The sequence below is a fragment of the Dromaius novaehollandiae genome, chromosome 6 (genome assembly GCF_036370855.1).
Source record: "Dromaius novaehollandiae isolate bDroNov1 chromosome 6, bDroNov1.hap1, whole genome shotgun sequence".
NCBI lineage: Eukaryota > Metazoa > Chordata > Aves > Casuariiformes > Dromaiidae > Dromaius > Dromaius novaehollandiae.
The window spans coordinates 10,863,847-10,877,804 of record NC_088103.1 but is presented as its reverse complement, the minus strand read 5'-3'; the positions used below and the strand labels follow the sequence as shown (position 1 = coordinate 10,877,804).

Sequence of the window (13,958 nt, the reverse complement as noted above, 5' to 3'; positions counted from 1 at the left end):
TACAAGACCACAAGTAAGGTTGGCAACATTTTTACTTTGCATAATTTGTATTACATCCACATTTAGGAATTCCAGTCAATAATTGTGCTTGCCCTGTACGTGTATATGCAACAAACTTTGCCCTAAATACCTTACAAATAGTGAGACGGAAAATAGAAACCTAAAAAACAGGAATGAATCAAGGTTATAAGACACGCTAATACATATCCTCTGATGACCTCAATAATTAGACAAGAGAAAACCACTGGCTTTTCCTTACTAACATATATTGTGGAAACATGCTACCCTAGTTCCCGTTTTCAGCCACCAATGATCACAAAGTCAATGCAGCTTTTTGTTCCAAAATAACTGTGACCGCCCTGCCAAAACAGGGTTCAAAGAATCATAGAAAAAGAGTAACTACAGCTACTTCAAGGAGAAAACCCTGGAACACAGTCTGAACCTATTAGAAGGATAAAGGTTAATTTCCCACAAATAGCTCATTAGAATTTCACACTGAATTTCAATAGTGAAACATGTACACACGCAACAAATACTCCATGAAACAAGCATTTCTCATCCTCAATGTTTTCGCAATAATGTGGTTCAAGAATTTCTGTGTACTGATACTATAGATAGAAGGACCTCAGCTTTGCACTGCGTCAGTGGGACAAAATCTCTGAGAACTTAAAAATCAGCCCCTGATCAAACATCAAGCTCTGTGCATTTAAACTTTTACTTAATTTGAAGCCTCACTGGAAGCAAAAGTTATTTGGGGGAAGGAGGTTTCAAAAGCCCATACGTGTAGTCTGGTACAGAATTAGAGTCAGTTTTATTATCTGGCAAGCATTAAACAGCCCATGGGGAACAAATACTTGGGAGTGATAATCAAACTCAAAAAATGTCACTAAAATATTTGTAAAGGAAGGCCAAGCAAAGAAACCAATGATTTCCTGAATAGTCATTGAGAAGTTCAACCTGACAGTCCAAACCTGTGTAGAGAATATTTGATTTTCACATTGCCTTCAGAAAATATTTTTAGTGTTTAAACTTCCTCCTACCGCCAAAAAAAGTAAGGTCAAAAAGCTCTGACACATAATCTACAGACAGACAGTTATAAAGATGCTATAGAAAAAGAACTTAAAAGCAAATTAAAACCCCAGCTTCCACGCTAACACTGCACACAACCAACACCACCCCCAGGAAAAAAGAACCAAAACCTTATCTACAGTAACGATGTTTGCTCTACTAACTATTATTCATGGATTCCACCACAGTCAAACAGACCAACAAAACATTTAACTCCCACTAGCACAAGTAAGTCTAAGAGGATGGGGGGTTTTAATCTTACCATATTGTTCAACAGCAGAGGTGGACACAATGGACTATTTTACAATGTGGTAACAAGCTATCCACTGTACTAAAGCCCTTTCTAGGACTTCACTTTCAATTCTTGATAATTTTGGTAAAATGACCATAGTTTTTTAACTTGTTACGTTGATTTGCTCTTCTTTATATGAGCTTATTATCATTTAATCATTCACTGTATATTAACCCTTTATTTACTTATATTTATCATCATTTGCAGTAGATGGTGAATTACAACACTGCATGAAAGAAACAAAATTGAAAGAGATATGTGCATACATATACATTATATAACTTTATGTACATTATATATAAACTGCAATGCCATATCCTATAAGATTAAATTATATGCCTGTAGTGCACAAACACATCGGTACTGTTCTTACACGTTAATCTGGTATGTGTACTTTTCTATTGTCTCACCTCTTCCACATAAGGATTAGAAGGCTATTTTTCACTAAGCCAAGTTTTGCATGTTACATAATAGCGTGATTTACTTTACCATATTCCCCTTTCAGGATTAAAAAAAAAACACTACTAGCCACAAACCTACCACTGCAATGCAAATGAGGAGAAACACGATGCCCAAAGTTTAAGCTAACGAATTAGTGTAAGATGGTACATGAGTTAATTAAGGGTTTTATTGATCAGTATTACATACATAAACTCCTCATTTAATGGTGAGTAAAAAACACACTTAATTCTGTTTAACAAACAGCATTAACTTGACCACATGATGGACAAAAACTAATTCTGTTCTATATAAGCTTCTGTAACGAAATCAGCAAGTGATTTCATCTTCCAAGGTTTAATCCACACGCGTAGAACCAAAAGACACTCTCCATTTGCCAGTAAAGTAATAATATAAATCATAAGTCCATATTTTAATTATTAACTCTATTTACTAAATTTAGAGAGACTGGAATATACAGCAACATTAAAAACAGTGCCAGAATACTAGCGCTTAAAGAAGAAAGTTGCTCACAAGATACAATGTCTCTTTGTGCCTCTAAAAATGTGTGTTTAACCTAGACCTGAAAGCCTGTCCCAGCAGCTTTCGTTCCAGGAACAGTCCAACTCCTGACTTAGGAAATGCACTAGTCTGCAGGACAGTCACTAAGGGCAAAACGTCAAGATGGGTTCTGCAACAAGACAGACAATAAGGTCAGGGTTTCGTATGCAACTGTTCTTGCAGCAGAGCTCCTCTCCCCCAAAACAGAGCTTAGTTTTTATTGGCGCTTTTGCTTTTCATTGAAGGCTGCTTAATTGTTGAAAATAACTCCTATTAAAGACATTCATTTGAAAGAATTCCAGAATATAAGATATGGCAGGGGCCAGCAGGGAACCTGCCAGCCTTCCCTGTTGGAAACCCACCAACAGCTGTTTTGGGACAGCAGCTCCTGTTCTCCCGCTCCCACACAGCTAAGACTAGCAAAGAGCTTGTTTCTAGAAACAGCTGACAGCAGCACCAGCAGAAGTGGCCTTCAGCTTCACAGCCTGCTGCCATCACAACAGACGTCCGCATTTGGAATTTGTGGACTGTACTTCCTGCTACAAACACATCTGCTTCTCCAGCTGTCCTGCTCCTACTCACTTTTCTACTTTACCAGCCTCCTTTCCTCCTCTGCCTGCTCTACTCAGACCCCTCTGATCTTCCACAAGCAAAAGAAACAAACAAACAAACTCTCCACTGCTTTGCAACAAAACTTTCTCACTTTTTTTTTGATAGACCAAACACTGTCTTAAGTTCGTGTTCATGGAGTGTACAGAAAACACATTTCCTACTCTAAATGAGTATCAAGCAACATTTGCTGGTTGCATTTTTTGCACATAAAATTGCCAGGACCGTGATGGAAGTAGTATATCATTCAGTGCAGGAAAGCCACCAATAAGCAGTTCCCAGAGTAGGAATTTCACGTATTCAGTAACAACATTTCATAGAAAACACTTTATTTATGATTTACAAAATCTGTTATTGTTTCCAGATAAAACTTAAAAAACAAAAACTAAAAAAAACCCCAAACATTGTTAGTAAAGCCTACAAAAACCTAAAAGTTTAGACTATTTTCACATGAGCATTCTTATTTACAGCACATAATCGCATTTGCTTTTACAGCCATTTAAAGTAACAACATTCTGTACATGACTTGAGATTAGCTCTGTCTTGAGCATACAAGAGATACCATAAATTGGATTAGAGCAAACCTACACAACTTTGCCTGGAACCCATACATCAAACTTACAAAGTTTAAGAAAGCTGGTTCTCTGAGGATTAGAACTCCAATACACTATAAAACTTTTTTCCATGGGAGCCATTAATGTGAAAACAAAACAAAACAAAAAAAAGCAACCTTAAAGCTGACATAAAAATAAAAAAATAGGTGGAATGAAATTCATAGCTGGTATTATTCCATCTAGTTATACCATAGGCCAAGTTGGCTCATGTTCTGTAAAATACTGTCTTCACTCATCACATTAAAAAAAATAATAATAAAAGAATCAAACAAACTATGAAGGAATTGTCAGAAATATTTGACATTAGAAGTATGTGTTTTCTGTCAGTAAAAACAAATAAATTCAACCTCCTTAAATGCATATTAAGGTTTTCAAAGCAAATTTATTTTGTCAAATCACTATAAGATGTAAACAAGAATGAGCTATTATAATGCCAGTATTACCTTATTCAAGCAGATTAATTCTTTCCAATTATTAAACTACACATCTGGCCTGCTGAATATATTTAGGTTAGAATAAATTCTAATTAGCTATTTGAAAGTGTTCAGGCTGATAGCTGAATAGTCTCTGTGCATACGAATCACTGTCTGTCGTCATTTTTTGTCCCATATACTGGTGGTAGCTCTCCGGATGAAAGTGTTCACAGTGAAGATTAATCCATTCTCTTTCAGTACTGTATCTTTCTGCTTCAGCAAGTATTCTAGTGAGAGCCATGATATAACTTAAAGCCATCTGAAGGGTCTCATATTTGGAAAGTTTTTTATCTTGACCCCACTGTGGAACTACCTTTCTCAAACGATCGAAGGCTGTGTTCAGTCCTTGCATGCGTCTCCTCTCCCTGGCATTGGCAGCCAGTCTTCTCTTTGCAGCATTCTCCATCCTTTCTGAACCGCATTTCACCACACAGCCTGGTCCACTTCTGCACTGGATGTCTGACTCTAAACTTGAATCCAAATGAGTGGATTTACAGGTTTTCATATTTGATGCAGCTTTAGTTTCACACACACACGCACAAATCACTTTTTAAAAATGAAGTATGCAAAAAGTGGTAGGGAAAGCACTTCTATGAGTAGCCTGTGCACCTCTCGAATTTCTTTCCAGGTATCAGACAGGATTATTTTCATAGCATCTTGCAGGGAAAAAAAAGAAAAAAAGGTATGCTCTTCCAGAATTGTCTGAAAGTTGCTTCTTATTGTTTAATAAAAGGATAAACAGCTTGCAATGTCCAATGCTTTCATTCTTTTTGTTTCTTTAACCTCAAAGAGATAGAAAACAATGAAATCTCTGTTCTCAAAATGTAAATTTCCAAAGAAAGAGGGTCCATTTAATCCAGAAAAGATCTTAATGGATTAAAAACACATCAGTTCCAATGGCTATTTTAAATGAAAGAAGTTCTCCTTCAGTTTAGGAGAAAGTGTTTTGAAATGATAAACTGTTGCGATCTGAAGACATAGCTTCGCAACAGAAAGAAAGATCTCTCCTTTCTTGACTCCTGCTGGCAAGCAATGATTGCATCCTACAGACAAGAAGAGGCTTTATAGAAGCCGCAGAAGCTAAACAGGTGGTAGCAGGTGGGTGGGCGGGCGGCACTCTGCTTCCATCCCACTACCTTCCCACCCTGGGAACGACAGGGGAGAGGGGGGAAGGAAAAAAAAAAAAAAAATGTAAACCCCGAACATTACAGCCTTCATCTGTTGAGAAGTCTTCCAAAGCCATTCTGTCCAGCCCTAACAACTTGCCATCTGGAGTAGTGTCTGGCTGGCCCCACAAGGCTCGGGTAGTTAAGCAGATCCTTTCAACGGGTAATCTGTTGCAACTCAGGGAAAAAAAAAAATCCCCCTCTGTGCATTGTAGTATTTTTATATTAAAAATCTGAGGATTCTGGTTAGATACTATTAGGGGTAGAAGAAATAACTGTTATAATGAAATAGAAGAGAATTAGCTCAATGCTATATGGCAGAGCATACTACCGTTTCAGACTACACAATACTGAAACGAGTAGCATCATTAGAAATCCTTTAGCACTCACAGTTTTAATGTTGTATAAAATATATATGACATTGCAGACAGTAGTGGCCTGAGAAAAAAAGGAGATTTTATGTTTACATGTCAGGAAAATCCAGTGTTAGGAAAATAATTTGAAATATATTTAAACAGTAAAAACATAGCTGTATATTTATCTAACAAAATAGTTGTAAAATTACTTGAAGAGGCTGTGTTATAGACATACAGAGGAATATATATATATACGAATAGTCTTAAAACTGCCCATTTTTAAATACACTATGTGTGAAAATGCTTACATGTAGAATATATATGTATATTTATGTAAAATTAAATATAAAATGTTTCTTCCTAGGAGTATCCCTAAATAAGTAAAGAGAATAAAAGAGGATGTGAAAACAAAATCAAGTTAAATATTAAAAGAAATCTGCTTGCTGGCAATAAGAGATAATTTCTGCTGTCACTTGTAAAGACAGAGAAGCCGCTAGACACACACTTAACATAATCAAAACATCCTTGTTTCACTGTACTCCTACAGTATTATTAGTATTATCTACATAAATGTACAAGGAAACATCATATGATTATTTTACGAGACATGCAAAATGTAACAAAAAAACCCCCCTGCCATACAATGATTTATTATCTGTATTAATTTCAAACTTAATTAAATTGTTACCAGCATTCATAAATTAGTAACTTTTTCATTAGGGACTGAATACTGTATATTTATTTAGAACTATAGCTCAATTGTTTTCATTATGACTCCAAAACTTGGTCTAGTCGTAAACAGCTGATTAATCCTTAGCAGAAGCAATGACAATGAAAGGAGGCTGGATAATCCAAAAACAATAGGATGCAATTGAACACTAATGGACCCCCATATGACAGATGTTGAACGTAGGCTGTTACGCCCAGTTGCTCTGCTCTTAATATTCTGAATCCTAATGGTCTTGAACAGAGATGATAGTTGGGGTAGGGAGTCTACATTATTCCATTATCAAATGTATGCCACATCTTCAATTTTTAAAGTACAACTTTGCCACATTTCATTATAGTGTTCCACATTCTTATCTGTGTGCACTGACCTATTCTCCTGAACATAAAGAACTACTACCCTGCATGAAAATGTTACTTTCTTAACGGCCATTTCAGATTATTTTTGTGTGTGAGAGAGCTGAAACAGCACCTTTCAGAAAATCGCATCACCATATGTCAAGGATCACCAATTAGAACTTTAGAGACATTCGTTTCTGAAGATACTTCATGGGAAGCATTGCATGTGCAGCAGAGAAAAAAAAAAATTATACACACACACACACACACACACACCCTTTTGATCTTCCTGCTATTGTTAGAGCTTATTTTAGCATTACAGCTAGTTATGCCCAAATAAAAGCATTAAAGTATATGCTCTCTTAAAATGAATCTCAAGGAGTTTTTAATGTAAAAGAGAACAATAAAATTAAAGGTGTTTCATAAGTTAATAAATATCATGCATAGAATTGCATTCTCATGAGACAGTAATTAGTCAAGTTACATAATTAATCACTCTTAATGTTAAAACAATGCTGTCAATTTTATACCAGAATATGAAAAGTGCCCCTTTAAAATATCATACGGTACAATGCCATATTTTTTCATTCATCAGCAGTTTTCCTCTCTAATTTAATGTGCTACGCCAGTATGAATTATAATGAAGACTTCAAATATACTGAAAATTGCAGTTCCCAAGAACTTTATATTTGATTCCATTAATGAATGGTAAGATAGCACACGACAATGCTTTTAATTTTCCCCCATCCTGATCGATTCATCATCATTATCATGCTTTGAGTAATACATTGATATAATCTCAAGAGACAGGCTAAGATTTTAGACCTCTTACTGCACAAATGATAACTGCACCTGAAATGATCTACTATCATATCACAAGATAAGGGCCAAAATCTGTCTGGATTAATAACAGGATTTTACAGCTTATAGGTCAGGGTAAAAATTGTTACTTGGCAGAACAAAATGCTTGTTCTTCATATGACTTCACTCTTTTTTTAAGCTTCTGCTGTTTCGTAGATAAACACATTTCTATTTGGCCATACAATTCTTCATGCTTCATGATGTATGCAAGAAAAAAAAATCACTTAACCCTTATCTGGAAAAGCTGTCTGATTTTTCCACAGAAAAGTGAATATTAAGGTCTTATCCACAGCAATAAATTAAGTTCATTTGCATAGCCCACTAGTCATATGAAAATGAGATATATCAAGCTAGAAAATAAACTGCTTTGTTGCTCAGTCAACAATAGAAAGGATAGCTGTGAAATGTTCCCAGGTTTCCTTCACCTGGTTTGATTTCCCCAATATTTCAGATTGCCTCAGGTACTGCTTATGTAATCTTATTTCCCCCTCCATTTATTTTTAATAATTTCTTCAGCTTTTATCATTTGAAATAAATTTTCAAAAGCTTCTCAATATTTTTATGACATTAATTTTCCAATGAGTATCAATATATGCTGGTGTGACATACTGCTACGGCGCTACATTTTTTTTTAAAGACCCCAACGTACACTTGCCTCATCTTTATTGTAGACCAGTCATTTCTTAAGAATTTCCCTTTTACTCTTATTTTATGACGCCAAAATATAATTTCAAGCCAGAAGAAACATTATAATTACTCTAGTAATAACATTAACATTACTCTAGTAATAACATTATAAACACTCTAGTGTTGCAGGTACAAATTCAGAGCTACTCCATGACCACAGCAGTGTTACTTTTGATTTACATTTCAATGCTAAACTGATATCTTTAATCAAAATTTTCTCTGAGAAAAACAAGAGAGACAGGTAAGAATACTTTTTCAGTCATAAACCAATTTATTATTGGACCATCTCTAAGTCACCACTAATATTAGGAAAATGAGAGATAGTTTCAGTTAATTAAAGAAACGAACTAGCTTCAGGTTTTACAACTTCATATAATAATATATTAAAAATTGTCTGCTAGATATTCAAGTTAATAACTCACATGCTGATTATCCCAACACCCATTAGGAGGATCTCAATACCTTCCCACCAGTATTACTACAGAAAACAGAGTCTAATTACTTTTGTAGTGGAATGAGTGTGGCCAAGCACTAATTTTAAAAGCAAGTGATAGGAAAGTAACATTTCTGGTTAAAATCTAACTCCCCAACACCCTCTCTCCTCTAGTCATATTAAAAATAACATATATGAGTAATATATCAAAGCAAGAATCTTACCTCTTCCTCCGAGGCAGGTCTCACTTTCTACTTCCTCTTAGGTACATCCTTTCCAAAAGCCTCTTCAAGACTTCTCACCACTGTGAGAGCCCCAAAGGTAGTTTATACTGAGCAGAGCTGAAAGACTGGCATACTGTAAGCTGCTTAATTAATAGCAGGTGGGTAACTACCAAAATATGACTGTCCTTAAGGGCCCAATCTCTAGCAATATTTGACTCAGCTCATGAGATAGGCTAGAAATGTGTGCTGTGGGGAATAATGTATTTTCCTTCTTTGGTTATTTACATTGTTGTAAATCTATCACGGGTATAGGACAATTAGCAAACAGAACAATTCACAAGTGAATGCTGTATCCTGAATTGAACAGAAATTTAGACACTAAAACTCTTACAGGAAGTTGAATATCTATCTACAGCAGTAAAATGAGTATACAATAATTTTGTCTAGTGCCACCGAACCTCATACTGAAGACCTTGTTCTATAAAGGTCTTACAACATTTCATTTGCCCTAAAGGCTCTCCGGGGTAAGCTTTTCTTTCTAACAGTTCAACAAGCAGAAGTCTCCCAACCACACTTAAGGGCCTACTTGCCATACTACCCTCTCACTATTCCTTCTTCTCAATTTATCACTTTCTCCCTGCCAGTCACCCCTTTCTTGTTCCATATGATCTTTCTCAAGTAGCTTTCCCCCAGGTGAGACTCATAAAGCATAACTTTCCTCAGTGTTTCTGCACAGAACAATCTTGCAATGTAACTTTGTTTTAAAGCATGCTTCTACAACAGATTTAAAAGCACCTAAAAAGATGATTAATGAGAAAGAGCTCATTTTGTCATAGTACTAGAGGAACTTGTTTTGAACTTTTAAAATGTTTCTCATCTATGTGTTGAATATGATTACTATTACATATACATACACATACATATGTACATGACAGTTCATAAAAAGAAAAATGTTTCCATTTGCTTAGAATCGTATCGCAACCCTTCAGGCTACCTAAGACAGCAAAAAGAGCTTTGATACAGATCATTACAAAGCTGGAGCATTTTCTGAATGCTTGGCATCATACAGCTTTTGGTGCGCTTAAAACAAAGTATCTATCAATGTCAGTTCCACCTGTGAGTGTTCAGCAATCTGCAAAAGCTGGCCTGAAGTTTTTCACAAAGGGAGCCCATAGGAACTACACGACGGAGACACATCTACCCGGCACAACAGGGTTTCCGTTCACAGTTCAGCTACCTTTGTACAAGAAAACTTGGATATGGGAAGCAGTACTGCCATGTAAGTTTTGCTCTATGAGCTGACTAGGCTGGGCAGAACACTGAGACTCCATTTATCGTCCAACCATGAATTAACTTGTTCAGCACTAGCTTCAGTAGCACTAGGCAGTATAAACATGGCCTCAGCAACCACTTCAGAAAAGATAAAGTAACTTGCTTAGCACTACATAAGCACTGGGACATGTGCAAGAATAGAATCCAGCTCTTTAGGATGTTATCCAGCTTCTTTAACCATCTTTTCTTCTCCTATCTTTCCAAATTCAGTGAGGCAGAAGTCTTCAAGACAAGAACTTCTTTTACTATATAGCCTGACTTGATAACACAGCATTATCCACACTATACTTTGAGAAACAGACAAGGGAAGGAGAGGGCGTCAAGTCTACCCTCCTGCCTCAAGACAGGAACTACTCCACTATTATCATCTCTGACAGATGTTCTTCTAACCTGTTCTGAAAAAACTCCAAAACAGTAACTAGCAGCACAAATTGTAAATTATTATCTTTTCATACAGAAGGTACTTCAGGACTGGAAAGATGAAGTGGGTGGCTGGGACACATTTCACCAGCTGATTTGACCGTATTTCCTCACAGAGGAGGAATGTATAGTCTCAGGACTCTTGGGTTCAGTTTCAGGTTCTGGAGGGAGCAGTAATCTAGGGGTTATTTATCTCTTGGTCCTGACTTCCCTCTATTACTGTCCCCACACTCTAAGTTTTCCAGGTGTTTCTCATCCAATTCTCATCCTGCCCATTTCTCACTTTTGTGCATCACAGTCACCTCTGCATATATAAGGGGATCTTTGAGATTACAGGCAGATAAATTCCCATGCTTCACCTCCTGTGCCTGCTGCCCTACAAAAACAGAGATGGTCTTTTTAACCTCAAGCTGAAGATGTTTGTGCCAAGTGCGTTCTGCAGAGATGGTAGCAGCCAAAACCCAACAATTTATGAACTAGCATATGTGAACTGGGATTTATTTACTTATTTTCAAAAGTTTATAAACATAACCAAATGTTAATGAGATCCCAGACATTGAAGCAACCCCAGTGTTACAAAGAAAACAAGACCAAAAAAACAAATCCAAACATTGCTACAAAGAATGGATGAACCAAAAATTCTTAATGGAAAAATCAGGTCAGGGTGTTCTTCCTTAATTAAAAGATAGAGTCAGACAATCTCGAGCAACAAGTGATCTCAAGTAACAAGGTAATGCAGTGTAAGATGTCATCTCATCTCAGCAGAGGGTGTGATTTGATTTTATATCTTATCTGCTGAAAATTTCGGTTTTCACCAAAAGAGGTAATCCTGCTCCTTTCCTATCCCTAACTGTTTGCTTCCTCCCAAACCCTGGCAAGGCTGACTATCTTGCAGCCATAGGGTGAGTCAGTTCCCCAAGGTGACCCCGTGAAAAAGCACTCTTTTTTACATGGTGGTACAGTTTTCCATCATATCAGTTTGCTGAATTGACGTAACTGACAAGCACATGGTTACTCGATTCAGTGCAAAGAAAGTGGCAATACCATGCGGCTGCAGAAGAGGAGGGATGGAGCAGAGACTGTGGGCACATACGTTTCAGGGTACACTATATAGTTATATCGATCAGACGGAATATAAACCACAGTCTGAGATGCAATAACTGACTGCAGATGCCCTTTTATTCCACTGAATGAAAGTAAAACAGATCAACTTACTATGTCAGTTGAATCTGCTACACTTCAGCTAAACTTTCCAAACAAATTCAGCCTGAGACAGGTATCTAGATAAAAAAATCCAACTGACTGCTTTAACAAAATGGTATAAAAAGAAAGGAATATTATAAAGAGCATGCAGGAATGATGCAAGAGAAGAACAGCAATTATAATCACAGGTATGGAATGGATTTTGTCAAAGGAACAACTAAGTAAGAATGGACTCCTCAGTCTGGAAAAGATGGTAAAGAGCTCAGCCAGGCTCTACAGCTTGCCACTGCTACTTTCCCCCTCTCTATCCCGTTCCTCCTTTTTTCTTTCCTGGCTACCCTCCCACACTGCACACGCTGATGCTTATCTGACTGTGCCCAGCAGAAACATTTTTTCAAGGGCTGGGTTTCTGCTGGGTTAGGAAGTTGAATCAACTCACCATGTGGTCAGTCAAATTGGCCTAGGTGCACAGGTGGGACCACCTGCCTGGGAGCAGTAGGAGTGTGAAGGGGGCACGATCTTCCCGTTATGGCTGCAGAAAGCTATTAGATTTGCACATCTGAATCAGGTAATGGAACACTCATATACATAACACATGACTGCTCTATTATCCTATAATTCCTACCTTACGTATTTCCTAATATGACTATACCACCTGCATCATAAGAAACACACATTTTTGGAAACAAATTAATTGCTGTTTTGCAAATAGCTTGGTTTTAGTTGTCCTAAATAAACAATTATTTTCTGTTAGACAAAGAATACCAAGACTATTCACAAGTTAGCCTTTAAAATGGATGTTTTCTTTAGAATTCAGAACAACCACCACAAAAATTCTTAAACATAGAAACTGAACACGTACCTATACTACAGGTACCTATAAAGGCTTTACAATTTGCAACCTGCTTCTCTCAACATATGATAAGAATTCATGTGCAGGAAAATGTAAGTCAGTTTAAGTATGAAAATGACTGCTGAAAATTTTGAAAATAGGAACATCTTGAAAAAGGAACTATAAAAAGGAAAAATAAGGGGATGGATCCCTGTTCTGAGGAGCAGTAAACAGCATGAGGCTCAGTAAGGGACAAAATATGAAGATTTATGCCATAATTCTTTAAAGATTTGTGTATGTTTAATTTTATGCTCTAAGTACTCCCACTGAAGTCAATGGCACTCTGATCACAATACTTTAGATAAACATGACCATATGAAACTCCAGGGAAAGAGAAAAAGCAAAGAAAGACAAGGGGGTAAAACAAGAATGGGCACAAGATGAGATATATGCAGAGACAGAGGCAAGAACAGAAAGTGAGAATAAAGGGAAGAGGAAAAATAAGGGAAGGATTAAGCTAGGCTCAGCTACAACAATTTACAGTGGCTGGGATCTAGTGTCTATAACATTAGGAATTTTCTTATTTTTTTTTCCTTTTCAAATCCTTCAGCTCATTGTTGTTGTAATATGAAGAAAAGAATGTAATGCACCTTGGAAATGAATTACAGTTGCATATCTGGTACCTAACCAATAAGGAATGAAAACCCTCAAAACTCCACATTTTCCAAATCATAATTAATGCTAGAATAAATGTTGCCTACTCAAAACAAAATCATGACTAAATTGTGCAATATAATCTATTGACTGGAAGAAAAAAACAGCAATGGAGAGGGTGATGCCACATAATGCTGTAAGCTTTTTAGTTTTTTTTTAGTTCAGGAGTTATTTTCTTGTGCAAACAGGCATAAAATTACTGCTTCTCATTGATTTCCACTTGGCACAGTTTGCCAGATGCTGTTTGGTCTAAGTGTTGCCTTGACCTCCACTAGTGACGCTGGCCCCTTTTTGCTTTGTTGCACAGTATTTTCCCAGCAGGAAGGTCCTACTCCTCTAATAGTTGCTGTTGCAACTTTTGCTACAGGCTTATAGGTTACCCATATGTTGTACTAGAGGGGCCAGCCTGACTGGAATTAACTCAGAAGTGGCGTCCAGCATTGTGGCTGGAGCTGGCCCAGAGGAGATTATAAATGCCCCAAAACTAATTAAATATTATGTCTCCTGCTGGTAAACAAAAGTGAATGAGGGCAAAAATATGAAATGCCTGATTTAACTAGGATCTGTAAGTAGCTTGACAAAGGCACCCCAGAAGTCAGTGATGCATGAT

The 13,958-nt window shown here is 36.8% G+C and overlaps 1 protein-coding gene across 1 annotated transcript; it reads right to left on the bottom strand.

The window, feature by feature from the left end:
- Positions 1-4,104: 4,104 nt before the first annotated feature.
- ATOH7 (atonal bHLH transcription factor 7) lies at positions 4,105-4,560 on the bottom strand. The gene has a single exon (XM_064514456.1). It carries the CDS (start codon positions 4,558-4,560, stop codon positions 4,105-4,107), a length of 456 nt encoding a protein of 151 aa, XP_064370526.1.
- Between the last annotated feature and the right edge of the window lie 9,398 nt (positions 4,561-13,958).